This window comes from Dipodomys spectabilis, unplaced genomic scaffold, assembly GCF_019054845.1.
Source record: "Dipodomys spectabilis isolate Male_0828 unplaced genomic scaffold, ASM1905484v1 ptg000363l, whole genome shotgun sequence".
Taxonomy (NCBI): domain Eukaryota; kingdom Metazoa; phylum Chordata; class Mammalia; order Rodentia; family Heteromyidae; genus Dipodomys; species Dipodomys spectabilis.
The window spans coordinates 1,808,268-1,834,952 of NW_024871040.1; the positions used below are offsets into that span (position 1 = coordinate 1,808,268).

The 26,685-nt window shown below is 42.4% G+C and overlaps 2 protein-coding genes across 2 annotated transcripts in view; one reads left to right on the plus strand and one right to left on the minus strand.

Moving 5' to 3' along the window:
- Positions 1-342: 342 nt before the first annotated feature.
- Positions 343-26,685, minus strand: part of Vpreb1 (V-set pre-B cell surrogate light chain 1) — a 35,186-nt gene continuing 8,843 nt past the window's right edge. The window contains exons 2-3 of the mRNA XM_042666316.1: positions 1,006-1,101; positions 343-915 (exon numbers count right to left, since the gene is read on the minus strand). Of these exons, the coding sequence (XP_042522250.1) occupies positions 497-915; positions 1,006-1,051 (465 nt within the window). The 5' untranslated portion in view covers positions 1,052-1,101 and the 3' untranslated portion in view covers positions 343-496. The remainder of the gene's footprint in view (positions 916-1,005; positions 1,102-26,685) is intronic.
- Positions 19,826-23,390, plus strand: LOC122095879 (PRAME family member 20-like). Its single transcript, XM_042666183.1, has 3 exons — positions 19,826-20,121; positions 20,697-21,311; positions 22,838-23,390. The coding sequence occupies exons 1-3, from the start codon at positions 19,826-19,828 to the stop codon at positions 23,388-23,390; spliced, it is 1,464 nt and encodes a 487-aa protein (XP_042522117.1).

Below are 26,685 nucleotides of genomic sequence, written 5' to 3' on the forward strand. Positions count from 1 at the left end.
ACCATTTCCTGGAACGTTTGCCTCTCCTGTATTTTAGATTTGTCCCATGAGATAGTACACCAGGCAGACCAAACTCAGAAAAAAAAGAAAGAAAGAAAGAAAAAAAGCCAGGCACTGGTGGCTCACGCCTGTAATCCTGGCTTCTCAGGAGTTTGAGGTCCTAGGATCACAGTTCAAGACCAGCCCAAGTAGTAAAGTCTGTGACACTCATCTCCAATTAATGAGAAAACTGAGAAGTGACTCCAACTGGTAAAGTGCTAGCCTCGACCAAAAGGACTCTGGGACAGTGCCCAGGCCCCAAATTCAAGCCCCACGACAGACAAAAACAAAAACAAAATCTTCTGAAGGCACAAACAGCTTTAATTCCATAATCCAGATTCCAACACTTTACAACAACACTGTATGACAAGAAGCTGAATGCCCCCATCTCCTCTGCTCTGTGCAACTCTAAGTTCCACCCTTCTCTCCACATCAGCCTCTGAGTGACCCACAGCCTTTAGTTTAAGCTATGCATATCCTGGGCCGCCTGGAACCCTGAACCAGCATACTCCTCCTTTTCATCCCTTCTCTCTCTCTCAATATCATTCTGCTTCTCCAAGCTCTTGGTCCCAATAGCACAATAATACATAGCCTCGTCCTCAGGCTGTAGCTCAGAGATGCTCAGGTAAGCTCGGTTCCTAGACACATCTTTGGATCCAGAGAAACGAGATGGAGTTTGAGGGCCCTGGAACTTGTCTGAGTGTGAGAAATATTGCAGCAAGAACCGTGGTGGGTGTCCTGGCCTCTGCTGGTACCAGTAGATTCTGTAAACACCAATGTTATAGTCGCTGCTCAGGGTGCAGGTGAGATGGATCGTGGTTCCAAGGGGAGAAGAGGCAAATGGTGGCTGATGCAGCATGAGCTGAGGATCACCACCTAGAAACACCAAAGCAAGGTCCTTGAGAGAGAGTCAAAGCAAGAAAAGAAGCATGAGGTGTTGGGCCCCCCAAAAATTCCCTCACTTACCTGTGCAGTGGGCCAATAACATGAGTAGGACAGGAGTCAGGGACATGGTATGGGATCTGCAGCACTCTTCCTCCCACAGCCACTGCTCCTGTGGCCCTGGAGAAAGGGTAGCATTCTCTTTCCTGCTCTGGGAGGAGGGACCAATGCTGCCCTGGTTCCTGCTCACTGCACCCTGCAGTTCCTTGGGTTTGCAGCCTCAGTTGCAGGGAACAGATTGGTGGCAGCTCTGTGTGTGTGTGTGTGTGTGTGTGTGTGTGTGTGTGTGTGTGTGTGTGTGTGTCCTTGTCCAGGGAGGAAGCACCTGCTGGAAGCTTACTGGCCAGAGCCTAAGAAATTTACTGGTAGGCTTGGAGTCCCCAAGGGAATGTAACCTCAACTTCTCCCTAAGGACTCTGAGCCCTACAGAAACTGAAGTGGCTGACAAACTGAGAATAGGACATGCCCTCAGAATAATAAAAACACCTGCTTTGTACAACAGAAAATTGGAGAGGGAGGTTCTCAGGAGTGTGATATGTTTACCTCCTCCAAACTCCAGCAGCGCATTTAACTAGCCTCCTTTCCCTCCTAGAGCAAACTGGAGCAATGGGCTTCAAAAAAACAAAGCACTTGGTGGGTCATGCCTGTAATCCTAGCTCCTCAGGAGGCTGAGATCTGTGCAGGAAAGTCCATGAGACTCTTATCTCTGATGAACCACCAGAAAACCAGAAGTAGTAGTACTTTGGCTCAAAGTGGTAGAACACTAGCCTTGAGCAAAGAAAGCTCAGGAACAGCACCCAGGGGTCCTGAGTTCAAGCCCTACAACCAACAATAACAAAAAGAAGCACTAAAGAATCAGAGCCATCCCTTCCCAGCCCTTAGGGTCCACTAGGCAGCCACACTGACCATATTGTAGACTAAACTGTATCATCACCACTACCAAAATTCATATATAGAACCTCTGATCACCAATGCTCTGATCTCCTATTTGGAGACAGGGCCTTGAAGGAGGTAATAAGACTAGAGAGGTTATGGGTCTTGATCCAGTGTTATATGGCCTAGTGGGAATTGGGGCTCAGAAAGAGACAGGTACAGAAAAAAGAAGTGATGTAAAGGGATGGCTATCATCTCCAACTCAAGAGAGAAGCTGGAACAAACCATTCCTTTAGATGCTGATGACTTGATTTTAGACTTCTGGCCACCACCACTTTTGAGTTGATTCATTTCCATTCTTTAAGCCACCCAGTCTATGGCACCCTGTTTCTGGGTCCCTAGAAACTAATACAGAACTGTTTCCCTCCATTTGGGTTGCTATAACAAAATAATATTGGTCAGGTAGCTTGTAGCAAAAAATCCTACAGATTTTAGGAGAAGATTCTATAGATTTTAGGAAAAATACAATTGACCCATGGGGAAGGGTACCAGCAGTGCAACTTAAAGCATGGCAATGACATTCCCTGAACAGATAGTGCCTCCTACAGAAAACTAAAAGAAAAACCTCAATGAGCCCTCTGATAGTGACCACCATTTATGGATCAAACTTAGGCTTTGTTATTCACAAAATTGACAGGCAAGGCACAGCAGTGTGCAGATTAGGGTCAGGAGTGGACTTTTGTGTTTGGTTGGCTATGTGTGTGTATGTGTGCGGGTGCCTGCGTGGGCAGGAGCACACACGCACACACGCACATGTGAGCACTAACATTAGGACTTGAACATAGGACCTTGACTGTCTTGGTTAGGCCAACATGGCTGTTCCCTGTTTTGTAGAACCCATTGATTGGCTGATGAGCTGTTTCTTTCTTGCATGTTGGTTTAATTTTTGCAAGGTTAAGAATGGCTTGAGCCCTTGTTTGATTGTGTTTTTTTTATATCTGTGCTCCATCTGGCCCATTTCCTGACCTTGACTCACTTTCTCATTCCACCCAGACCACCTTCAATGTGACCTCCTCCACAGTATCTGTATAGGACTCATTGTGAAGGTTAGGCAGAGAAAGCTGAAGGTTAAAATCCTCCTGTGAAGAGTGCAAGTGAAGGGGTGACATACTAAAAAGAAATTTACTCTTTACCTGACTTATGTAACTGTAACCCTTCTGTATATGACTTTTTTTTTGGGGGGGGGGGTCCGATCGTGGGCCTGAACTCTGGGCCTGGGCGCTGTCCCTCAGCTCTTCAGCTCAAGGCTAGCACTCTACCACTTGAGCCACAGCGCCACTTCTGGCTTTTTTTCTTTTTGCTTATGTGGTGCTGAGGAATCAAACCCAGAGCCTCAAGCATGCAAGGCAAGCACTCTACCACTGAGCCACCTTCCCAGCCCCCTGTATAGCACTTTTATAATAACAATTTTTTAAAAAAATTAATTGACTGGCACAGATGGAGAAAGTGCCCATTTCAATGGTGTTCTAATGCTGAGATAAAGATATGAAGAGAGGAGGAGCAGGAGGAGGAGCAGGAGGAGGAGGAGGAGGAGGAGGAAGAAGAGAAGGGGGAGGAGGAGGAGGGAGGAGGAGGGGGAGGAGGAAGAGGGGGGGAGGAGGCGGGGAGGGGGAGAGGAGGAGGAGGAAGAAGAAGGAAGAAGAGGAAGAAGGAAGAAGAAGAAGAAGGAGAAGAAGGAGAAGAAGGAGAAGAAGGAGAAGAAGGAGAAGAAGAAGAAGAAAGAAGAAGAAGAAGAAGAAGAAGAAGAAGAAGAAGAAGAAGAAGAAGAAGAAGAAGAAGAAGAAGAAGAAGAAGAAGAAGAAGAAGAAGAAGAAGAAGAAGAAGAAGAAGAAGAAGAAAGAAGAAAGAAGAAGAAGAAGAAGCAGAAGCGGCAGCGGCAGCGGCAGCGGCAGCAATGGGTTGGGAGGGTGGAGGAGAGCAGAGTAACTAAGTGGAATTGTTTTACTGATTATTGCATCATAATCAGTTCTGACACCTAAATATATGTCTCTTCCTCGCTCTACCCCCACCACACCTTGCACCACTTCTTGAGAGACAAACCTTTGCTATTCTTCCTTCCTTCACTTCTAAGAATTTGTCTGTGGATTTTCTTGTGTTAGTGATATCATCTGCAATAACAAAAGCTTTCTTTGCTTGTTTCTCATTCTAGGTTTCTCACATGGCATCTCCAAGACAGCGCTTGACCAGAATGAGTCACAGTTGACATCGTCTCCTCCAAGACCTTGTAAGCTATGCTTCTGCCTTCAGAATGGCACATTCTGCCCTGGGTGGGGGTCTCCATTTGTTCCACTTTTGCTTGTTCCTTTATCTGCAAATATTCTACAAATGGGCTTATCTGGTCCCCATAAAACTGAGTCAAGTACTCCCTGCATCAGTGTTCTTGATAACTTTCTCTAGTCTTTCTACGGAAATGAATCCATTTTTAAATTGTGATAAAATTGTCACTTTAATAGATAGACACATCTCTAGCATTCATCACATACATCAAAATGCAACTTAGCTGGAAACAGAGAAGTAATCAAGTTAAAGTGAGGTCACTAGGGTGGGCCCTAACACATTATGACTGATGTCATTATAAGAGGAAATTTGGTCAGAAACAGCTGTTCACAGAGGGAAGATGGTGTGAAGAGGTGTTGGGAGAAGATTGCCATCAACAAGCCAAAAGACACCTGAGGTTACCCACAACCAAGTAATAGGCCTAGAACATATCCTACTCTGGTAACTTCAAAGACAGCATGGCCCTGCTGATATCTTGATATCAGATATTGGACATCAAAACTGTGAGGCAATAAATCTGTATTGCTGTAAGACAACCAGTTAGTACTTTTTACAAAAGCCCTGAGACACTAAAATGCAGTGGACTTTGTGTCTGTCTTCTTTTTGTTGTTGTTGGTGGTGGTGGTGGTGGTTGTGGTGGTCATGGGACTTGAACTCTGGGCCTGAGCGCTATCCCTGAGTTCTTCAGCTCAAGGCAAGCACTCTACCACTTGAGCCACAGCACCACTTCCAGTTTTCTGGTGGTTAATTCGAGATAAGAGTCTCATGGACTTTCCTGCCCAGGCTAGTTTTGAACCAAGATCCTCATATCTCAGTCTCCTGAGTAGCTAAGATTACAGATGTGAGCCACTGGTGCCCAGCTCTGTCTTCTTTTACTTTGTGTGTTTTCAACACTCATCCATGTTGTGCTATTTATCCACTTTGTTCTTTCTCATATATGTCTTCTGTGTCATATTTGCCTTTTATTTATGAATGGTCACTTAGATTGTTTTGACCTGTTAGCCATGGTGAATAATTCTGGCGAACATGAGCATACAGTTATCTCACTGAGTCCATGCTGTTCATTCTTTGGCCTATACCTAGGAGTAGAATTTCTAGATCACATAGCTTCTCCATATGTTATGTTTTCAGAAACCACCAAATGTTCCACAGTAGTTGCCCATTTCATATTCCCACCAGCAACGAATGAGCATTACAACTTCTCAACACCTTTATCAACACTTCGTGTGTGTGTGTGTGTGTACGCGCACACACACCAGTACTGGACTTTGAACTCAAAGCCCTGTGCTCTTGGTTGGCTTTTTCGCTCATGGCTAGTGCTGCCATGTCCCCAAGTACATATCAACACATCTTATTTACATATTTGTGTTTATTCTAATGGGTGTATTTTAGACATTCTGACAGAAGTGGTTTCATATTTCATATGGCTCTGATTTACATTTCTCTCTTGACTAGTGATGTTGAGCATCTTTTTATTAGCTTATTGACCATTTGAATTTCTGTCTTTTGAATAAATGTCTGAGTCTTTTGGCCACATTATATTTTTTTAGGTCCGGTCGTGGGGCCTGAACTCTGGGCCTGGGCGCTGTCCCTCAGCTCTTCAGCTCAAGGCAGCGCTCTACCACTTGAGCCATAGCATTACTTCTGGCTTTTTTCTTTTTTCTTTTTTTTTTTTTTTTTGCTTATGTGGTGCTGGGGAATCGAACCCAGGGCCTCAGGCATGCAAGGCAAACGCTCTACCACTGAGCCACCTTCCCAGCCCCTGGCCAAATTATAATCAGATGCTTATCCTTTCATTATTGAATCATAGGCAGTCTTTATATATTCTGAACATTAATTTTTTGTCATGCCATGGGTCATTATTTCCCCCTTGATTAGCTTTTCACTCTCTAGAGAGTTAGTGTCTAGTGAGGCAAAAAAAATCACATTTTGATGAAGCCCCTTTTATCTATTTTTTCTGTGTTGCTTATGCTTTTAGCATTATGTCTAAAAAATCCGCTGCCAAATTTGAAGTCAAAGTTTAAGGCCCTATTTCTATCCTAAATTTAACTTTAGTATTTATATCTTTTCCTTTTTCCTCTTCTCTTCACCTGACTATTCCTCCTTGTTCTTCTTCATCACATTTTCTACTTCTTCTTCTTCTTCCATCCTTCTTCCTTCTTGTTGAGTAGGGAGACAAGATCATAACAAGACACATAGTCCAGCTAGTCACTGGTGGCTCATACCTATAATCCTATCTACTCAAGAGGCTGAGATCTGAGGATCGTGGTTCAAAACCAGCCTGGGCAGGAAAGTCCATGAGATTCTTATCTCCAGTTAACCACCAGAAAACTGGTGTTGTGGCTCAAAGTGGCCACGTACTAGCCTTGAGCAAAAGAGCTCAGGGACAGCACCCAGATCCTGAGTTCAAGTCCCACAACTGTCAAAAACAAAAAAAGACACATAGTCCAGGTCAGCCTCCTTAGTCTCATGATGTGCACTTGGCTCAATTTGACTCTTCTTACAAGAACAGCTCTAATCAAGTATGACTTCAATTTAACTGGACTATATAAGTTGAAAGTTGAAAGCACCAAATCCAACATGCTTCAACTCTGAAGCTTTTTTTGCCAGTCCTGGGGCCTGAACTCAGGGCCTGGGCACTGTCCCTGAGCTTCTTTTGCTCAAGGCTAGCACTCTACCACTTGAGCCACTTGGCTTTTTCTGCTTATATGGTATTGAGGAATTGAACCCAGGACTTCATTCATACTAGGCAAATACTCTACCACTATGCCACATTCCCAGACCAAAACCTGAAACTTTTTTTTTTTTTTAGTCAGTCATGGGGCCTGAACTCTGGGCCTGGGTGGTGTCCCTCAGCTCTACCACTTGAGCCACAGTGCCACTTCCAGATTTTTCTGCTTATGTGGTGCTGAGGAATCGAACCTAGGGGCTCATGCATACAAGGGAAGCACTCTATCACTGAGCCACCTTCCCAACCCCCAAAACCTGAAACTTTTAAAGCAATGAAACTCAAAAAGTTTCATATTTTGAATTTTAGTTTTCTAGATTAGGGATGCCTAATGTATATTCTAAAACCTAAAACCACTCAAATCAAAAAAATTTTTCTCAAGATTTTTGACAAAGAATAGTAAATATGTATCTACAAATATTGTGCCTCCAAATAATGTCACTATCATAAATGTAAGTTAGAATATGAAGATATTTTTTGGTGGGTCAGGGGGACATAATTCAACTTCTAATACTAGTGTCATCTTAATAGTTGGTATTCTAACTTATGAATGTAAAATTTCTTTTGGTTTTGTTGTCTTTTTTATGTTTTGTAGTTTTCAGTGCCAAAATTAATAGATGCTTACATTTTTTCCTACACGTTTCATTCTTTTTGATGCCATTGTAAACAATTTTATCTTAATATTCTTTTTGAATGATTCTTTGGTAGTGTCTAGAAATACAACTGATTTTATGTTGATTTATGTTCTAATGTTTTGCTAAATCCATTTATTATCTTAGTTTTCTGAATTATTTATGGCTACTATGTATTACTATGGTTTAAAATCATAGTACTTCTTCCTTTCTAATTATATATGTCCCTTTTATTTTAATTTGCCTAACTACACTAGCTAGGCCTTTCAATGCTATATTGATCACAGTGATTAAAAATAGGCAAAAGTTATCCTGATTTTAAGAAAAGTCTTGAAGTTTTGACTATTGAATATAACATTCCTATGGAGCTTTCTTTAAAGTTTTTAATAGATTAATAAATTTGTTTCTATTCATAGTTTGTTGGAATTGTATAAAGAGTATTGGATTTTGTCAAATGATGTTTCTGCACCAATAGGTGTACAGCCATGTGAATATTTTTCCTTCGGTCTGTTAATATGGTTTATTATATTCATTGATTTTTGTATGTTGAATCATCCTTGCACTCTAGGAATTGATGCCATTGGATCATAATGTTCAATCATCCTAAAGCTTTTTTTTAATTATATTTGCTAGTATTCTTTTGATGATTTTTGACTTTGATATTCTTGAAGGATATTGGCCTGTACTTTTCTTTCCTCTGGTGTCTTTGTCTTTTGGTATCTATGTAATCCTGACTTTACAGAATAAGTAAGGGTTCCCTCCTCAATCTTTCTTTTTTTTCTGGTCATGGGGCTTGAATTCAAGGCCTAGACACTACCCCTGAGTTCTTTTGCTCAAAGCTAGCACTCTACCATTTTGAGCCACAGTTCCACTGCCAGTTTTCTGGTAGTTAACTAGAAATGAGTCTCATGACCTTTCCTGCTTGGGCTGGCTTTAAACCACAATCCTCAGATCTCAGCCTCCTGAGTAGCTAGTATTATATGTGTGAGCTACCAGCACTTGACCTCCTTAATCTTCTTGAAGATTTTCCCTAATTCTTTAAATCTTCAGTAGAATTTACCACTAAATGTTTGGTACAATACACAAGAAAAGCTATTTGCTCTTGGGCTTATTTTGTTTGAAGCTTTTATACCACTGTTTCAATCTCACAAATCCATTTAGGTTTTCTATTTGTGATTCACTCATGATAAGTTTCATGTGTTTAAATTGCTTATTTTTCTAGGTGTCTAATGTATTGATATGTAGTTTTTGTAATAACCCTTTTTATTTAGAGTCAGTAATGTTCATTTCATTTCCAATTTTAGTAATTTCTATCTTTTTTTTTTGTCTGTCATGGGGCCTGAACTCTGGGCCTGGACACTGTTCCTCAGCTCTTCAGCTCAAGGCTAGTGCTCTAGTTTTTTCTGCTTATGTGATGCTGAGGGATCGAACCCAGAGTCTCATGCATGCAAGTCAAGCACTCTACCGCTGAGCCACCTTCCCAACCCTCTATCTTCTTTTTAGTTTGGAAAACTTAAACTGCCTATTACACAATAATTCTCTATTCTCTTTCCCCAGTCCTTGGTAACCATCATTCCATTTTCTTTCTTCCTTCCTTTCTTCTTTCCTTCTGTCCTTCTTTCCTTCTTTTCTTTCCTTCTTTCTTTCTTTTACTCCCTGTGTGTACAATTCCTGAGGCTTAAACTCAGGGCTTGGGCCTAGTCCCTAAGCTTTGTTGGCTCAAGGCTAGCACTTTAGCACTTGAGCCACAGCTCTACTTCTAGCATTTGGGTGATTAATTGGAGATAAGAGTATCAAGGACTTTCCAGTTTGTGCTAGATTCAAACTCCAATCCTCAAATCTCAGCCTCCTGAGTAGCAAGGATTATAAGTGTGAGCCATCAGCACCTAGACTATAATATTTTCTTACATAGGAGGATCACATAATATTTCTATTTTTATGACTATCTTATTTCACTTAACATAGTGTCCTTAAGGTTTATCTATGTGGTACATATATAAGAATTTCTGACTTTTATAGGTTGAATAATCTTTCATTGACTGTATGCCATGTTTTGTTCATATATGCATTTGTGGATGGATGCTCACATTGTTTCTATTTTTTGTCTATTGTAAATAATGCTATTAGCATCAAGGTATAATGCTATTAGCATCAAGACCATTCTTCTAATTCTTCTCAGAATATACCCAGAAGTGGAATTGCCAGATCATACATATTTTGAATTTGTTTGAGTTTTGAGGAAATGCCACATTAACTACTTCTGGGATGAATTGCACTATTTTTTCTATTTTTATGTTTCTATAAAAATAAGCTTAAAAAAAAAGTATCTCCAAGAAGCAAATGAACAAACTAGAAATTTTAATGCCAGGTAAGTTTATGATGCATTGGTTTCTGATGCTACAACTTTAGCAATTTCAGCAAAGATGCAAACATCAAACGATCATATGCTTTTTGTTCTGTTTGTTTTTTTGTCAGTCATGGGGCTTGAACTCTGGGCCTGGGCGGTGTCCCTCAGTTCTTCATTCAGCTTAAGGCTAGAGCTCTACCACTTGAGCCTCAGCACCACTTCCAGTTTTCTAGTGATTAATTGGAGATAAGAGTCTCCAGGACATTGTTGCCCACTCTGGCTTTGAACCGCAATCCTCAGATCTCAGCCTCCTGAGTTGCTAGAATTACAGGCATGAGCCACTGGCGCCCAGCTGAACATATGCTTTTTAAAATGTGAAGATGCAAAATACTAATAATCATAGTGAATAAGATTTATTGAGGCTTTACTCAATGAATGAGGCACTAAAATAGAGATGTATACAAAGTATTTTACTTATTTCTATGTCATAGCAAAATAGTAGTTTTCATCTTACAAATGAGAAAATTAAAGATCAGAGAAATCAAAGAGTTTACTCAATGTCAAATAAATTAGTTGGGGAGTAAGTTTGCAAACTCAAGCAATTTACCTCTGTGCAGAGCCTCAACATATAGCCACTATTTTTCTTTGGCAGTTTTGGTAGTTTTCTTTCTTATATTTTGAAAATCTCAGTTGCTGCCAATCCCTGAAGATGACATCTTTTCTCATTGTAGCAAAATTGTATATTATGTTCACTCCCCTATTCTCCAAAGCTGTCTATGGAATATATGTCTCAGAATTATTGCTGAATGAGGCTGAATTAGTGATAGCAACTAGAAACTAGCTTCCTTTCCAGATAATTCAAGGATATTCTCCAAGGGAATCAACAACTTAAAGCAGGAAATTCCTTCGTGTCATGTCATATATGAACTGAGTTGCAATTTCACTTGGCATTCTATGGAAAGTTGGTCTCTGTTACCATATGACATAGCTGTAAATGTAATTTTCTACTTCTTTATTGTTCCTATCCCAAAATATATTTATTAATCTGATTCATGATTAAGAAGGATACATGATCAAGAAGGATAATTTGAAATTGGGAACATGGATCAATTGGTAGAGTGCCAAGTTCAAACCCCAGTACCACCAAAAAGAGGAAAGAAGACTTTGCTTTGCTTTTTAGCCATTTCTTTTTAAGTATCTCAGTTTAGGCAGAACTAGCTTCTGTCCCCTGAATCTGATATATTCCTACTCATCTCAAAGGCTTTCTTCCATGTTGTTATACTTCCTAAAGTCCTTAAACTACATCAACAATCTACCTTAAATTTTTATTTTGCCATATAAGAGACAACGTATATCAACTTATTTATACTTTCCAAAAACAGTTTTCAAGACACTAGGCCACTGGAACAAAATTAAGCAAATAAGACTGGAATTCTCATTAATTTATAGAATTTTTACAAGAACATGTATGAACCAAATACTGTGCACAAAACTGTTTTGTACAATTTTGTTACAGTAAATCTAAAAAACAAATACATTTGTTTTTTATTTATATGCAGTAAATACATTTACTGCATTTAAGTGCTTAAAAACATGAAGAATGAAGAACTTGAGTAATTTAAACAAAATCACACAAATAACAAGACCCAGACAAGATTTACACACATGTCTACACTACTTTAGACAATATTTATAATTTTGCTGCTATTCTCCTAAACCTCATTAAAAATGGGTAAGATGAAAGTCATGTGCACATGTAGACCAGAGACCTCTTAGAGTTGTCCTTAACCTTCTACTTTTTCTTTTTCATTTGTGCCAGTCCTAGAGCTTGGACTTAAGGCTTGGGCACTGTCCCTTTGCTCAAGGTTAATATTCTAACACTTTGAGCCACACCGCCACTTCTGGTTCTCTGGTGGCTAATTGGAGATAAGAGTCTCATAGACTTTCCTGCCTGGGCTGGCTTTGAATTGAAATTCTAAGATCTCAGCCTCCTGTGTAGCTAGTATTACAGGCATGAACCACCAACGCCCAGCTATTTGAGACTCTTATCTCCAATTAACCATCTGAAAAACTGAAGTGGAGCTGTGGCTCAAAGTGGTAGAGCACTAGGCATAAGCAAAAAGCTCAGGAACAGCACCCAATCCCTGAGTTCAAGCCTTAGCACCAAAACAAAACAAAAAAAAACTGGGGCTGAGAAGGTGGCTCAGTGGTAGATGCTTACGTTGCATGCATGAGACCCTGGGTTTGATTCCTGAGCACCACATAAGCAGAAAAAGCTGGAAGTGTCACTGTGGCTCAAGTGGTATAGCGCTAGCCTTGAGCTAAAGATCTAAGGGATAATGTCCAGGCCCAGAGTTCAGGCCCAACAACAACAACAACAAAAAAAAAAAACCTAACCCTGAGGTAGCTTCTATTAATGCCTTCATTTTATAGATGAGGTAAAATGTGCACTGTCATCCATCCAGTAAGTAGTATAACTAATTCAAATGTGAAACTATGTTTGTTCCAAAATTCTCACCCATTTAGCCAAAACCCTATGGTAGAATATAACATCTGGTCTGATCTGCCTCCATTTTTAAGGTATGGGTGTCTACATTTTGTTTTCACTTTAGAAGTGTGACTATGCTTTATTTACTTATAATTTGGCTGATAATATAGCCCAGTGGTATAGAATGTGCTTAGCAAGGCTTACGATTAAGTCCTCAGCACCAGATCTCTCCCCCCCCCCTAAATATTTCTCTCTCTGCTGATTAAAAATAACATTTTAAGTAAATCAAGTTCAGTATAATTAAGTTGGTTATATGCTATGAAGAAATAAGTAGAAACAGGAACACAGTGATATTGAGACAAGAAAAATACAACAAGAAATAGGTGAAAAAAAAAAACTTAGCCAGGTGTGGGTGGCTTCATGCCTGTAATCCTAGCTACTCAGGAGGCTGAGATCTGAGGACCTTGGTTCGAAACCAGCCCAGGCAGGAAAGTCTGTGAGACTCTTATCTCCAATTAACTATTCAAAAACCAGAAGTAGAGCTGTGGCTCAAAGTGGTAGAGCACTAGCCTTGAGATAAAAGAGCTCAGGGACGGCCACCAAGCCCTGAGTTCAAGCCCCAAAACTGGCCCCCAAAAAACTATAAGTTCCCCATATATTTAAAAGATTTATCCCCAAGCCGGGAGCCAGTGGCTCACACCTGTAATCCTAGCTACTCAGGAGGCTGAGATCTGAGGATTGCAGTTCAAAGCCAGCCCAGGCAGGAAAGGCCAGGATACTCTTATCTCCAATTAATCACTAGAAAACCAGAAGTGGCTCTGTGGCACAAGTGGCAGAGCACTAGCCTTGAGCTGAAGAGCTGAGACCCAGAGTTCAAGCCCCATGACCAACAACAACAACAACAAAAAAAAAAGATTTATCCCCAAAATAACATGATTTAGCAGTAGTAGAACCTTTAAAAGATGGGGCCTAATGGGATATCTTTAGGTTATTGGGGTAGGGGGTTATGCCCTTGAAGGGGATTATAAAGCCCCAGTGACTTTCTTACTCTTTTTGGCTCCCTGGTTCATGATAAGGTAAGCAATACTGCTCTTTCATGTGCTCCTGCCTTGCCATTGGCCCAAAAGTAATATGGGCAATTATTAGGAACTGGAACCTCCAAAATTGTAAATAATAATAACAATAATAATAACTTCTTTGGGGGAATAGCAATTGTGGATTGCATCAACTACTCAAAGCTTTTAATTTTAAAGATTGATTATCTCATGTTATTTAAGACAGAATAATTTAACCTAGGATATCTCTACACATACACAATTTGCAGTACTATTTAAAAATTGATGGTTTTGTTTACCTTGATTCATTTTAATAATCTCCAAGGGCACAAATAATTCTTTTTTATTGTAAAGGTATATACAGAGGGGTTACCATGACATGATTCAGGTAATGAGCCTTTTGAACAATGTCACTCTTTCCTTTATTCTCCAAATAATTCTTTGTCTATTGACTGAACCTAATTTTTAAACAACAACTGTTGAAAGCTAGATTCCAAATACTGCCACATATGTATTAATATGTGCCATTCCAAACAAATGTAAAAACAAAAATGTAAAACACTGGGTTCCAGTGGTTCACACCTGTAATCTTAGCTACTGAGGAAGCTGAGATCTGAGGATTGCTGTTTGAAGCCAGCCTGGTGAGGAACACCTATGAAATTTTTTTTTTGGTGGGTCATGGGGCTTGAACTCTGGGCCTGGGCGCTGTCCCTATGCTCTTTAGCTCAAGGCGAGTGCTCTACCACTTGAGCCACAGTGCCACTTCCCATTTTCTGGCAGTTCATTGGAGATAAGAGTCTCAGACTTTCCTGCCCAGTCTGGCTTTGAACCATGATCCTCAGATCTCAGCCTCCTGAGTAGCTAGGATTATAGGCGTGAGCCACCGGTGCTTGGCTTATGAAATTCTTACCTACAATTAACCACTACAAAAAAAATTACAGATGGGCACTGGTGGCTCATGCCTGTAATCCTAGTTGGCTGAGATCTGAAGATCACGGTTCAAAGTCAGCCCAGGCAGGAACATCCATGAGACCCTTATCTCCAATAAACAACTCAGAAAACTGGAAGTAGCACTATGGCTCAACTGGTAGAGCACTAACTCTGAGCTGAAGAGCTGAGGGACAGTGCCCAGGGCCAGAGTTCAAGCCCCACAGCTGACAAAAAAAAAATTACAGAAGTAGCTCAAGTGGTAGAGTGTTAGCCTTGAGCAAAATAAAGCTCTGGGAGGCCAGGGGCACTGGTGGTTCATGCCTATAGTCCTAGTTAATAAGGAGACTGAGATATGAAGATCACAGTTCAAAGCCAGAACATGCAGGAAAGTCTGTGAGACTCTTATCTCCAATTAATCATCAGAAAACTAGAACTGGATCTGTGACTCAAATGGTAGAGTACTAACCCTGAGAACAAAAGCTCAGGGACAGCACCCAGGCTCTGAGTTCAAGCCCCAGGACCAAAAGAGGGGGAGGGAGAGTGGCTGAGAGAGAGGGGGGAGGAGAAGGAGAGGGAGAGGGAGAAAGAGAAGGGGAGAGAGCGGGGTAGGAAGGGAGAGGGAGGGAGGGAAAGGGAGGGAGGGAAAGAGAAGTGTAGGGAGGGAGAGGGAAGGAAAGAGAGAGGCCTGTAAGACATTTTTGAGCTTTTCACGATCCACCATACAGCAGCACATTTATTCATGCTCATAGGTTCCTTTCAACTGGCTAGTTTATATCTCCATTTGGCCTTAGGAGTCTGGACAGACTGTGGGAAGACATGGGGCCCCTTTTCTGTTGTTTGTTTTTTTTTTAAATTGTACGTAGGCAAGCCAGAAGCTTTCCAGACACATTGAAGATCACAGAAAATGTGACAAGACAAAAAAAAGAAAAAATGGAATTGAGGACCCTCAACTCTCTATGGAGATAGCCCCTTTTAAGCCCACCATCGTGTCTCTAATATCTAACATCAAACAGTATCAGTTTACTGCTGTTTTATTTAATCTTCACATATCATTTTTTTGGTGTTGCCAGTAATGGGGCTTGCACTCAGGGCCTCACTTCTCACTTTGCTTTTCTGCTCATGGCTGGTGTGCTACCATGCCTCCAGTTTCTTGCACACATAATTTACAAGGTCTGTATTATTTTTAGTATGTTAGTCCCATTTACAAGTGAGAAATCGTTTGCTGAGTCATGCGGGTAGAAATGAGAGTTACCAAATTGTTAACACTGTACACTGGTTTTCCCTTGTTGTAAAAAGTACTAAACTCAGAGAGCTGCTCTGAAAATTCAATGTACTGAGTCATGTCTCTTTCCTCAGTCCAGTGTCTGATGTATAGTAGCTCATCACTAAATGATAGCTATTATTCGTGTGTGTGTGTGTGTGTGTGTGTGTGTGTGTGTGTGTGTGCTGATCTTAAGGCTTGAACTCATGGCCCAGGAGCTGCTCAAGGCTAGTATTCTACCACTTGAGCCACAAATCCACTTCTGGCTTTTTAGTGGTTATTTGGAGCTAAGAGTCCCACAGACTTTCCAGTCTGGGTTGGCTTGAAGCTGCCATCCTCAGACCTCAGACCCCTAAGTAGCTATGATTATAAGCCAGCAGCACCTGGGTACAGCAATTATTCATAAACTATTGAAGTATTACTTACTTTTGTATGTATGTGTGTATACCAGTAGTGGGGCTTTAACTCAGGGCCTGGGTACTGTCCCTAAGCTTTTTTTTTTGCTCAAGGCTAGAACTCATTTGAGCCACTTGTGGCTTTTTAGAGCACCTGGCTCTATTTGTAATCTTTTGAGAAAACATCCCACCATTTTTCATGGCAGTACCATCATTTTACTTTGCCTGTGGAGAAATTCCAGTTATTCCATATCCTCACCAATACCTTTTCTGATTTTTTAGTTTTATTTTTTTGTCTGTCGAGAGGCTTGAACTCTGGGCTTGGGTGCTGTCCCTGCACTCTTCAGCTCAAAGCAAGTGCTCTACTGCTTGAGCCACAGTGCCACTTCCGGTTTTCTAGTGGTTTATTGGAGATAAGAGTGTCACGGACTTTCCTGCCCAGACTGGCTTTGAACCGTGATCCTCAGATCTCAGATTCCTGAGTAGCTAGGATTACAGGCATGAGCCACCAGCACCAGGCTTCTGATTTTTTTAATAATACTAATTCTAATGAGTTGCACAGTGGTGTCTCGTGGTCTTGATTTGTATCTCTCTAAGAGTTCTATGAGGCATCTTTGCATTTATCTTTTTCTTTCCCTTTTTGGTAGTACTTGGTTTTAAACTCAGGGCCTCCCATTTGCTAGGTAGGCACTCTACAACTGGAGCCATTCCCCTAGCCTAAAACACAATAGTCCACCTTTAGCACCAACTAGTCTCACTTGTAAGTCTATAGCTATGTCAGCAGTTAACATCTCAGAAGTCAGTATGGGCCTTACCTTCATGGATGTCAGCTTTTTCAATATCTTTTGTCTTTGTCTTTGCTCTGTTTTGTTTTCTTTCCTAGGTGGTGCATCTGACAGACCCATCTTTCCCATAACCATCTATCTGACATTTGTCAGGAGGAGACAGAGCTGAAGAATTGCTGCTGCAGGTTCATAGCAGAGCTCTTGGGGGAGGAGAGGGGAAATTATATCGATTTGTGTAACGTATCTGGTAAGATTAATATCTCCTGAGTATTCTTCTTTTGGTTGTTCTTTTTTTTAAAAAAAAAATTTTTTTAATTGTATAGCTAAAGCTATAATTGTTTAGATAGATTACCCAAAATGTCCTGATTATAGTAATATTTGTATCTTTTCAATATCTACCCTTTCAACCTATTCATATGTGTTTCTTTTTATTTTATTCTATTATGTTTAAATTTTGATATTCTTTTTTATTATAAAGGTGATGTACAGAGGGTTTACAGTTACATATGTCAGATAATGAATACATTTCTTTTTGAACAGTCACCTCCTCCCTCATTTTCTCCCAGCTTTTTTTCTCTCTCAACCCTCCTATTCTTTTTTATTGTTATAGTACTAGGGCTTGTGCTCATGCTTTTTAGGCAAGCATTCTTCTGCTTGAGCTATATCAGAGCCCCCTTTTTTTCTGCAGTACTGGGGATTGAACCCTGGGCCTTCAACATGATAGGCAAGCACTCTTTTTTTTCTTTTAGTCTGTCATAGGGCTTGAACTCAGGGCCTATGCACTTTCCCTAAACTCCTTCACTCAAAACTAGTATTCTACCACTTTGAGCCACAGTGCCACTTCTGGTTTTCTGGTGGTTAATTGAGATAAGAGTCTCACAGATTTTCCTGCACAGGCTGGCTTTGAACAGCAATCCTCAGATCTCAGCCTCCTGAGTAGCTAGGATTACAGGCGTGAGCCACTGGTACCTGGCTGGCAAGCACTCTTGCACTTAGCTACATCTACCCCTTCTTGGGTTTTTGAGGCAAGGTCTTGCTATGGAGCAAGTTTGGGGTGTACTTATGATTGGAACCTTATGATGATGATAATTACATTTTTTCAAGTTATTGTCACATTAATATAGGAACATCATGAATGTGGGTGTATATTACTTTTATGTCCAATAACTTTGATGAACTCTTATTTTTCTTTAAGATTTTCTATGGTTGTCTTTCATTTTCTATTAAAGTATCATATGATCTGCACCTGTTGGCAGTTTTTTTTTTCTTTTCCAGTATTTGATCTTTTTTTTTTTCTAATCCAGTGCTTGATCTTTCTTTTTGTAAGACAGAACAGTTTATTGAACAGTAGCAACAACAACATTTATGTTAGTCTAAGTTGTAGGGGGAAAAACATCTTAGAGTCATTAAGACTTCTCTAACAAAAAATTAACATAAATATTACATGACAGAGGAGCCTTTTATTTATTTATTTATTTAGTCCGGTCCTGGGGCCTGAACTCTGGGCCTGGGCGCTGTCTCTCAGCTCTTCAGCTCAAGGCTAGCGCTCTACCACTTGAGTCACAGTGCCACTTCAGGCTTTTTTCTTTTTGCTTATGTGGTGCTGAGGAATCAAACCCAGGGCCTCATGCATGCAAGGCAAGCACTTTACCACTGAGCCACCTTCCCAGCCCCTGACAGAGGAGCCTTTTAAAGAAATAAAAATCCAAAGAAGTAGCCAGGTGCCAGTGGCTCATGTCTGTAATCTTAGCCACTCAAGAGGCTGAGATATGAGGATCATTGTTTGAAGCCAGCCCCGGCAGGAAAAGTCTGTGAGACTCTTGTTGCCAATTAACCACCAGAAAACTGGAAGTGGAGCTGTGGCTCAAAGGAGTAGAGTGCTAGTCTTGAGTGAAAAAGCTCAGGGACAGTGCCCAGGTCTAGAGAAACAAGCCACATCAACAATAACCAAAAAAAAATACAAAGAAGTGATTAAACTTGAATACTTTTATGCTAGGTTTGATGAGGAGGCTTGATAATCTTGAAAGAGACAATAAGACAAAAGAGGAGTATAAACTAAGTGTATTGAACTGAGGGAAACAGCCAGGACTGTGTGTTCAGGTCTACTTGACAATCTTGTATCTTCATGAATAAGGGTATTCTTTTCCTCAGGTATAGAAAAGTTACCTTTCACATAAGGATCTTAAAATCTACTGCAGAGAAGGTATTCTAAAATTAACCATCCTTGCATTCATGTTGTCAGTTGCATTTAATTACTTTTTTTTTTTTTTTTTGCCAGTCCTAGGGCTTGAACTCTGGGTACTGTCCCAGAGGTATTGTGTTCAAGGATAGCACTCTATCTCTTGAGCCACAGCTTCACTTCTGGCTTTTTGTAGTTAGAGATAAGAGTCTCATGGCCATTGCTCACCAGGCTAGCTTCAAACAACAATCCTCAGATCTCAGTCTCCTAAGTAGTAGCCTCCTGAGCCACTGACACACAGATTTTTAGTCTTTTTATTATATTTATTGCTTTAATTTGCCAGTATTTCACTATTTAGACATTTGACATCTAGCCTTGAAAATTAGATGGCCTAATGATTGTTATTCCTTGTATTGTTCTTGCCTAGTATTGTTGCCAAGGCTATAACACCCTAAGAACAGATTACATCATTTGTGAGAATGTGAATATTTCTTATTTCAGACTTCCATAGATTCTAGACTGCATCTAGCCACATGCAGCTATTTAAATTAACTAAAGTTAAATAAAATGTAAAATTAATTCCTCAGTCACCCTAGCCACATTTCAAGTGCTTCATAACCACATGTGGGTAGTGGCTCCCACATTGGACAGATCTAGAACACCCCCTCAGTACACCAAGCCCAGCTCTTCAGCCTGGGTCGACTAGAGAGAGGGATGGGATAGGACTACACTTCCCTGTGATGCATATGAAAGTCTTGTGTCTTCTGTGCTGGCCTGGGATGGGTGCTGAGAAATAGGTCTTCTGAGAATCTCTATCCTTTCTACACTAGGTTCATGAAGATGAGCAACCAAGCTATACCCAAGCTTTTGGAACTTGCAGCCCACAGCCTACTAAGCAATGAAGCCTCAGCTATACCTTCACTGGAAGAGTTCACAGTGGACCTCTTCCCACCACTATTCACTGCCGCTTTTGCCAAGGGGCACAAAAAGGCTCTGACGGCCTTGGTACAAGCCTGGCCCTTCCCCTTTCTCCGGCTAGGCTCTCTGATAGTGCAGTGGCCCAACCAAGAAAGTGTGCAGGCTGTGCTGGATGGGCTGGAGGCCTTCCCTACCCACAGGACCTGTCTCAGGTAAGGGGCACAGAGTCAGAGAGAGGTAAACTGATAGTGATAGCTGGTTAAGGGGAATGGAATGTTAAAATCTATGGGTTAATGGGTGTGTGTGTGTGTGTGTGTGTGTGTGTGTGTGTGTTGTGTGTGTGTGTGTGTGTGTGTGTGTGCCAAGCACAAATGGCTCACGCCTATAATCCTAGCTACCCAAGAGGCTGAGATCTGAAGATTGTGGTTCAAAGTCAGTCCAGGCAAGAAAATCTGCGTGACTTTATCTCCAAGTAACTACCAAAAAAAGCCAGAAATAGAGCTGTGACTCAAAGTAGTAAAGCTCTAGCCTTGAGCACAAAAGCTCAAGGACAGCATCCAGACCCTGAGTTCAAGTCCCAGGACTGGCGCGCGCACGCGCATGTACACACACACACAATCTGTGAGTTTTTGGGTTAAGTGTTTGATGTTGCAGCTAAAAGGCATTGAAGAGTAGGGGCTTCTCATCTTCTAAGGATCATGGTACAGGTTTAGGGAGGAATAGGGGCTAAGCTGGCTCCCCAAAATGTCAGCATCTCATCACATCCCTTTCCCCCACCCCACCACAGGAGGTCGGAACTGAGGGTGCTGGATTTGACTCTGGACTTTGAACAGGTCCAGAGAAAAGGGGTTTCTGAGGCCTTAGCCAAGTTTCCATTTTGGTTACCATCAACAGTCAAGGCACAGATACCCCAGGCCATGGCCAGGCACAAGCCAGGAGAAGATGTAAGAAAAGGACCAAAGCAGCCATGGGAACCAGTGGAACTACACATTGATCTTTTCTTACGAGGACCCTTCAAATTAGACACATTTCTTTCAAGCCTCCTAACAAAAGTGGAACAGAGTGGTGGGTTTCTGCGCCTCTGCTGTAGGAAGCTGCATATTGAGGAAATGCCCTTCAACAGCCTGATAGGGATCCTCAAGGCGCTGGAGCTGAACTTCATCCAGGAGCTGGAGGTATTCGACTGGTTCCGGGCACTATCTGAGCAGAGACTATTTGCCACACAGCTGGGGAGGATCTGCACCCTGCACAGCCTCAAGCTGGCCTATTACCACTGGTCCTTTTCTCCAGATGGTGAGGGCTCCTCCAGCTACTTCCTCTCCCAGCTCAGCAAGCTGAGCCACCTCCGGAAACTCCACTTGTCTTATTCCTATCTTTCAGGCAACTTACAGCAAGTACTCAGGTGGGCAGAAGCCTCTAGATATCCATGTTCCCAGGATAGCCCCCAAGTCAAGTCAGGGCAGGGAGCATAACAGGAAGTGAGTCCATTCTCATGGACTCCAGGGTGCAGCCTGAAAACCTATATATGGTTGGATGCGGCTGGTGACTGGGTGGGAAAGATTCATATTGTTAAAAAAAAATACAACAAAATTTAGCTTAAATTGTAATTGATTCACAAATTGTTTAAATAGAAATCTGTAAACTAGAGCAAGATTTCCAATAAGTTAACAGGCACAAAAGTGCTAAAGAGGGCTGGGAAGGTGGCTCAATGGTAGAGTGCTTGCCTCTCATGCGTGAGGCCCTGGGTTCAATTCCTCAGCACCACAAACAGGAAAGGCCAGAAGTGGCACTATGGCTCAAGTAGTAGAGCACTAACCTTGAGCTGAAGAGCTAAGGGACAGTGCCCAGGCCCAGAGTTTAGGCCCCATGACTGATTAAAAAAAAAAAAAAGCTAAAGAAAGGAGAAAGAAGAAAACAAAAAAGGATTAGGAATTTGAGGTTGTTGGTGAGGAGGCCAGCCTGCTACATAGTGAGACCTGGTCTCAACAACAGCATCCTCCTGTGGGTTTTGTTCAGGAATACGTTTACCTACTGCACAGTTGTCTTTAGGTATGTCTCTATGCTGTGCTAGGCCTTGAGAAAGACAAGTCAGAGCTATCCTATTAGAGTGCCTGCTTCTACATAGGCAAGTGAAGAGGCTGTGCAGAGTACACGTAAGACATTCCTCTCACACAATGTCTTATTTCCTAGAAACTTCCTGGTGGGGCATTTGGTAAATTGAGGCTGATTAAATGCAACCCTGAATGGCAGCTTCCCCAAAGCCAAGCCTGAGTATTAGTAGCTTCATCCTATAGATTCCATATTATCAAGCAAGTTCTTTCCAAATGGCTCCCCTGAGCAGTCATCTTGAATGTATACAATGTGGGTGTCCCATTCACCAAAGAGAAATATAGAATTGGAGAATATGTTAGCTTTTCCATCACTATGACAAAATACTTGAGACAATCAAAGGAAGAAAGATTAATTTGAGCTCACAGTTTCAGAGGTTGTCTATGGTTGTTGGCCTATTGTTTTTAGAACTGTGGTGTGGGAGTAGAAATATTACTTCATGATATTCAGGAAGCAGAGACTGAGGAATGAGCCAGCATCCAGGGTCTCCTTTAAGAGGCCATCCCCAAAGACCAAACTTCCTGACACTAGGCCACACCCCCTCATAGTTACACTACCTCCCAGTAGTACCACAAACTGGTACAGGTCTCTCACAGATGGGCTTCTGAGAGACATTTAAGATCCAAATCACAGCAGTGGTGTTGATAGAGGACTCGGTGGGTATGTTGAGGCAGAGCTAGGCCATAAGCCATCAACTTGCTGATAAATGTCTCTCTAGATGAGAAAGCAACATTAAGACTAGATTCCTCCATAGGCAAATCAAATGTCCACAGTGAAGGGCCTGGCCTTCCCCTGAGTCAGTGCAACTTTTCTTCTCAGCTGCCTACAGGCCCCGCTGCATGCCCTGGAGATTCGCTCTTGCACGCTTCTGGACACTGACATCAACTACTTGTCCCAGAGCCTTCATGCCACCTCCCTGAAGAAGCTGGATCTGAGTGGCAACAATCTGTCCTACATGGTCCCTGGGCCCTTAGACACCCTGCTGGGGAAGATCTCAGGCACCCTGCAGCACCTGGACTTGAATCACTGCCGGCTAAAGGATACACACCTCAGTGCCATTCTTCCAGCCCTGTGCTGCTGCTCCCAGCTCAGCTCCCTAGGCCTATCTGACAACCCCATTTCTAAAGCCGGCCTTCTGAGCCTGCTCGAGCATACAGCAGGGCTGATGGAGCTGAAGAGGGTTCTCTACCCTATCCCCATTGAATGCTGTGTGTACCTCCATGGCCTCTCATGGGGCCCTGTCAACAAAGGCAAGCTGTGCCAGGTTCAGGCTGAGATGCAGAAGCTACTACAGACTGTGCAGCGGGCAGACATGCAGTGGAACCCCCCACTGCCCTCACCCTTGCCTGTGAGGCTGGTGCAGCTGGACTGAGGGGGGCAAGAATAGGATCTGGAGATTGTAGTTACAGAGGGAAGCTGAAAACACCCATGGCCACAGACCATCCTGTCTGGAGCATGTGGTTTGCAGGGAACATAAAAGAACCTTCCACCAGAACTCCCAGTGTTTTCTCCTCTTTTCTACCTCATTCCTCTTCCTCAGCCCAAAGTCTCCCTTTCAAGCGTTCTTCCAGTTCAGACATGTTACCAAAGTTGCTCTAGTATCGACTGTTGAGACTAGACTGTCAGACTCTTTGCCCTCCATCCCTGGGCACTCCCTGAACTCAGGTCCATTCTTCTGGAATGACCGCTCATTCCATTTCTCTTTTCTAGCTTTCACTTCTGGATAGAATGAAGTGGAGCTTTAGCTGGATTTCCTAATAGTAGGCCATCGCCTGTGTATAGAAAAATCTGAGCTGCTGGGACACTGGAAAAAGCTACACCCAGCACTTGGCACCAATCACATCACCAGTTAACGGGGCCATCACGAAGTGAGTGTGGGTGACAGGAGTCTGCTGTCCTCAGACATAACATACAGGAATCCCAGCTTGCTCATGCAAACATTAAGGGGAAGCCTGCAACAGGGCAATCAGAGAAAGGACCAAGGGTGACTAAGCAATCAGAGACTGTGTCTCTGGATAGGGGACATCAGGGTTGAGCTTCCGTTGAAGATACATGGATTCAGGCTCCCTGATAAAGGTGGACAAGCATAGTGGCCAAGCTGTGGCCTAAGCCTGAGTCAGAGGTCTGAGAGGCAGATTCACAACATGTGGTTGGAGGCTCATGGTCCAGATACCTAGCACCAGATGGGTAGATTAAGATGGTGGCACAAGGGAGAGACAGGAGAAATGATGAGTGACTGAGATATCATGCAGTAGTTGTGCAGAAATGTCTAGATGAAATGAACCTGCAGGACCAGAGAGAGGCAGGTAATGGCCACTCCATGCAAGAGGTTTACCAAGCAGGTGGGTTGTACAGCTATTCCCAAAAAAGGTGCAGAGGAATGGATTATCAGTCTCTCTTGCTAGCCTACTTATTACCCTTCATTTCCTGACCTCATTGGGTCGTTCAGCATTCTGCACCCACCCATGCCCAAAGCAAAGATGGTCAGGAAGTCACTCTGCCAAGGCTAGGAGCTCTCCTGCTTCCAAGGGCTGTCTTATAGCCGGCTCACCTCCTCTAGATTCCTGGCTCCAGGATTTCATAATGCCCCACTAGCTTTCTCCCAGCATTCCCACACAGTGCTAGAGGAGATTCTGCTTGGGACATAACCGTGGCAATATGGTATTCCTGTCTTCTATGTGCCACACACAGAGGCACAGTTACCTCCAAAGCATGCAAGTGTAGTGTTTCTCACATTATCCTTTTTTTAGTAGTTGTTGTTACAAGAACTTGCTAAGTGCCTGCTAGGTAACAAATACATTAGTTGAGTTTGGAGTTGTTTTGTTTGTATATTGCACATACTAAGCAAGCATTCTATCCCTGAACTACATCCCTAACTCTGACAAGTACTTTTGTAAAGGTCACAGTTAAAGCTAAAACTGACAAGCCCCTGCCCTTGACTGGAAAGTAAATGGCATGGTTTCAGACTGGGGCAGGGCCAGAGGCCAGGAGAGGGCCGCCACTGGTGATGCAAGTGGGAAATAAGGAGTTTTTCTGATCAAGCATCCAACAAAAAACTGACATTTTTATTTGCAACCTCTTTGTACTACTGTATTCAAAGTTAATAAAATGAATATTTTTGTTTTGGGCCAGCATGCTTCCACTGCACTATTCTGCTGGTCAATATTTCCATTTAAAAGAAAGTCTTTATAGGAGTTTGTGCAGATGCTTGAATGCCTGATCCTGGGCAAACTAACACTCCTGACAAAGGAAGCATAATATACAAACAAGAGACCAGGAGGTTAACATACTGTACTGTTCCTTGCTGTGTTGAAAATTCAAATACTTCTCCAATTCTTAACTGCACTTAACTATATATAACCCCCCACCCTAAACCTAGGAGGATTTAACTTACGATTTGGGGAGTTGTTTGTACTTTACATAGTAACAAAAGCAGTATGCATCCAGTAGAAGCCATACTTTGAATTTTGCAGTTTGGTCTTTTCTAAGTTACTAGAATGATCATCCCTTGTGGTGGTGGGCACTGGCCCCTTCCTCTAAATCTTTCCCCTATCCCCTTCTAGCAGGCAGCATGAGTGGAAAACATGCTGTTCCCCCTCCAAAAAAAAAAACATTTTCTGTTTGGAACATGATTCAAGAGAGTCTTGATCCCAATCACTGGATTGAAATTGTTTCTATAAAATCCCTGTCTGAGACCCTCCTCTACGTATCAGATGAGGAGGTACAGGGTGGTCCATTCAAGTGTGGGAGTGTCGGCACTGAAAGTCTGTGTCAGTTTTTCAACACTCTCTTTAAAGAAAACAAAGGTCCTCCCGCACCACGGCCTCCCCCTTACCAAGCCCCATGCCCAGCCCTGTGATAGCCATCTTCCCTGTGATAAAGGAGGAAGGCAATTACCACCTCCTCTTAATTCAGACTCCTCCACTTATGCATGCAGTCCAAATGGCTATATTGACTGCTAAGGAACAGGGGCAGGATACTGAGGATTTCCAACTTTGTCCTGTCTTACAAGAAGGAAGCAACTGTGATATTTTAAATTTTAAGGAATTGAAAGAAATCAAGACTTCCACCGCACAATATGGGGCACTAAGCAAGCATTCTATCCCTGAACTACATCCCTAACTCTGACAAGTACTTTTGTAAAGGTCACAGTTAAAGCTAAAACTGACAAGCCCCTGCCCTTGACTGGAAAGTAAATGGCATGGTTTCAGACTGGGGCAGGGCCAGAGGCCAGGAGAGGGCCGCCACTGGTGATGCAAGATCTGGACTGGAAAGGGAATAGGGAATGGCCCTGCTAAAAGGGATGCTTCCGATGTGGCCAAAGAGAGCACTTTGCAAAGGCACGCCTTCAAAATGCAGCCATAAGGCCATAAGGCCAACCCCCCAGGTATCTGTCCCCGGTGCCAGAGGGGGAAACATTTGGCAAATGAATGTCGCTCTAGAACGGACCAGGATGGCAAGCCTCTGCAGGGAAACAGGATGAGGGACCAGCCCCTCATGGGCCCCCCACAAGAGAACCCTGGGTTATCCCCTTCCTTACAGGGAGTCCTTGCCAACACGGCCAACCTGTGCTGAGTCAGCTCGCTCAAGAAGGGGGTGGTTGGGAGCGCTGGTCTAGATTTGAAAACAGCAAAGAGGACCTATCTGGAGGGCAATCTTCCTCCAGT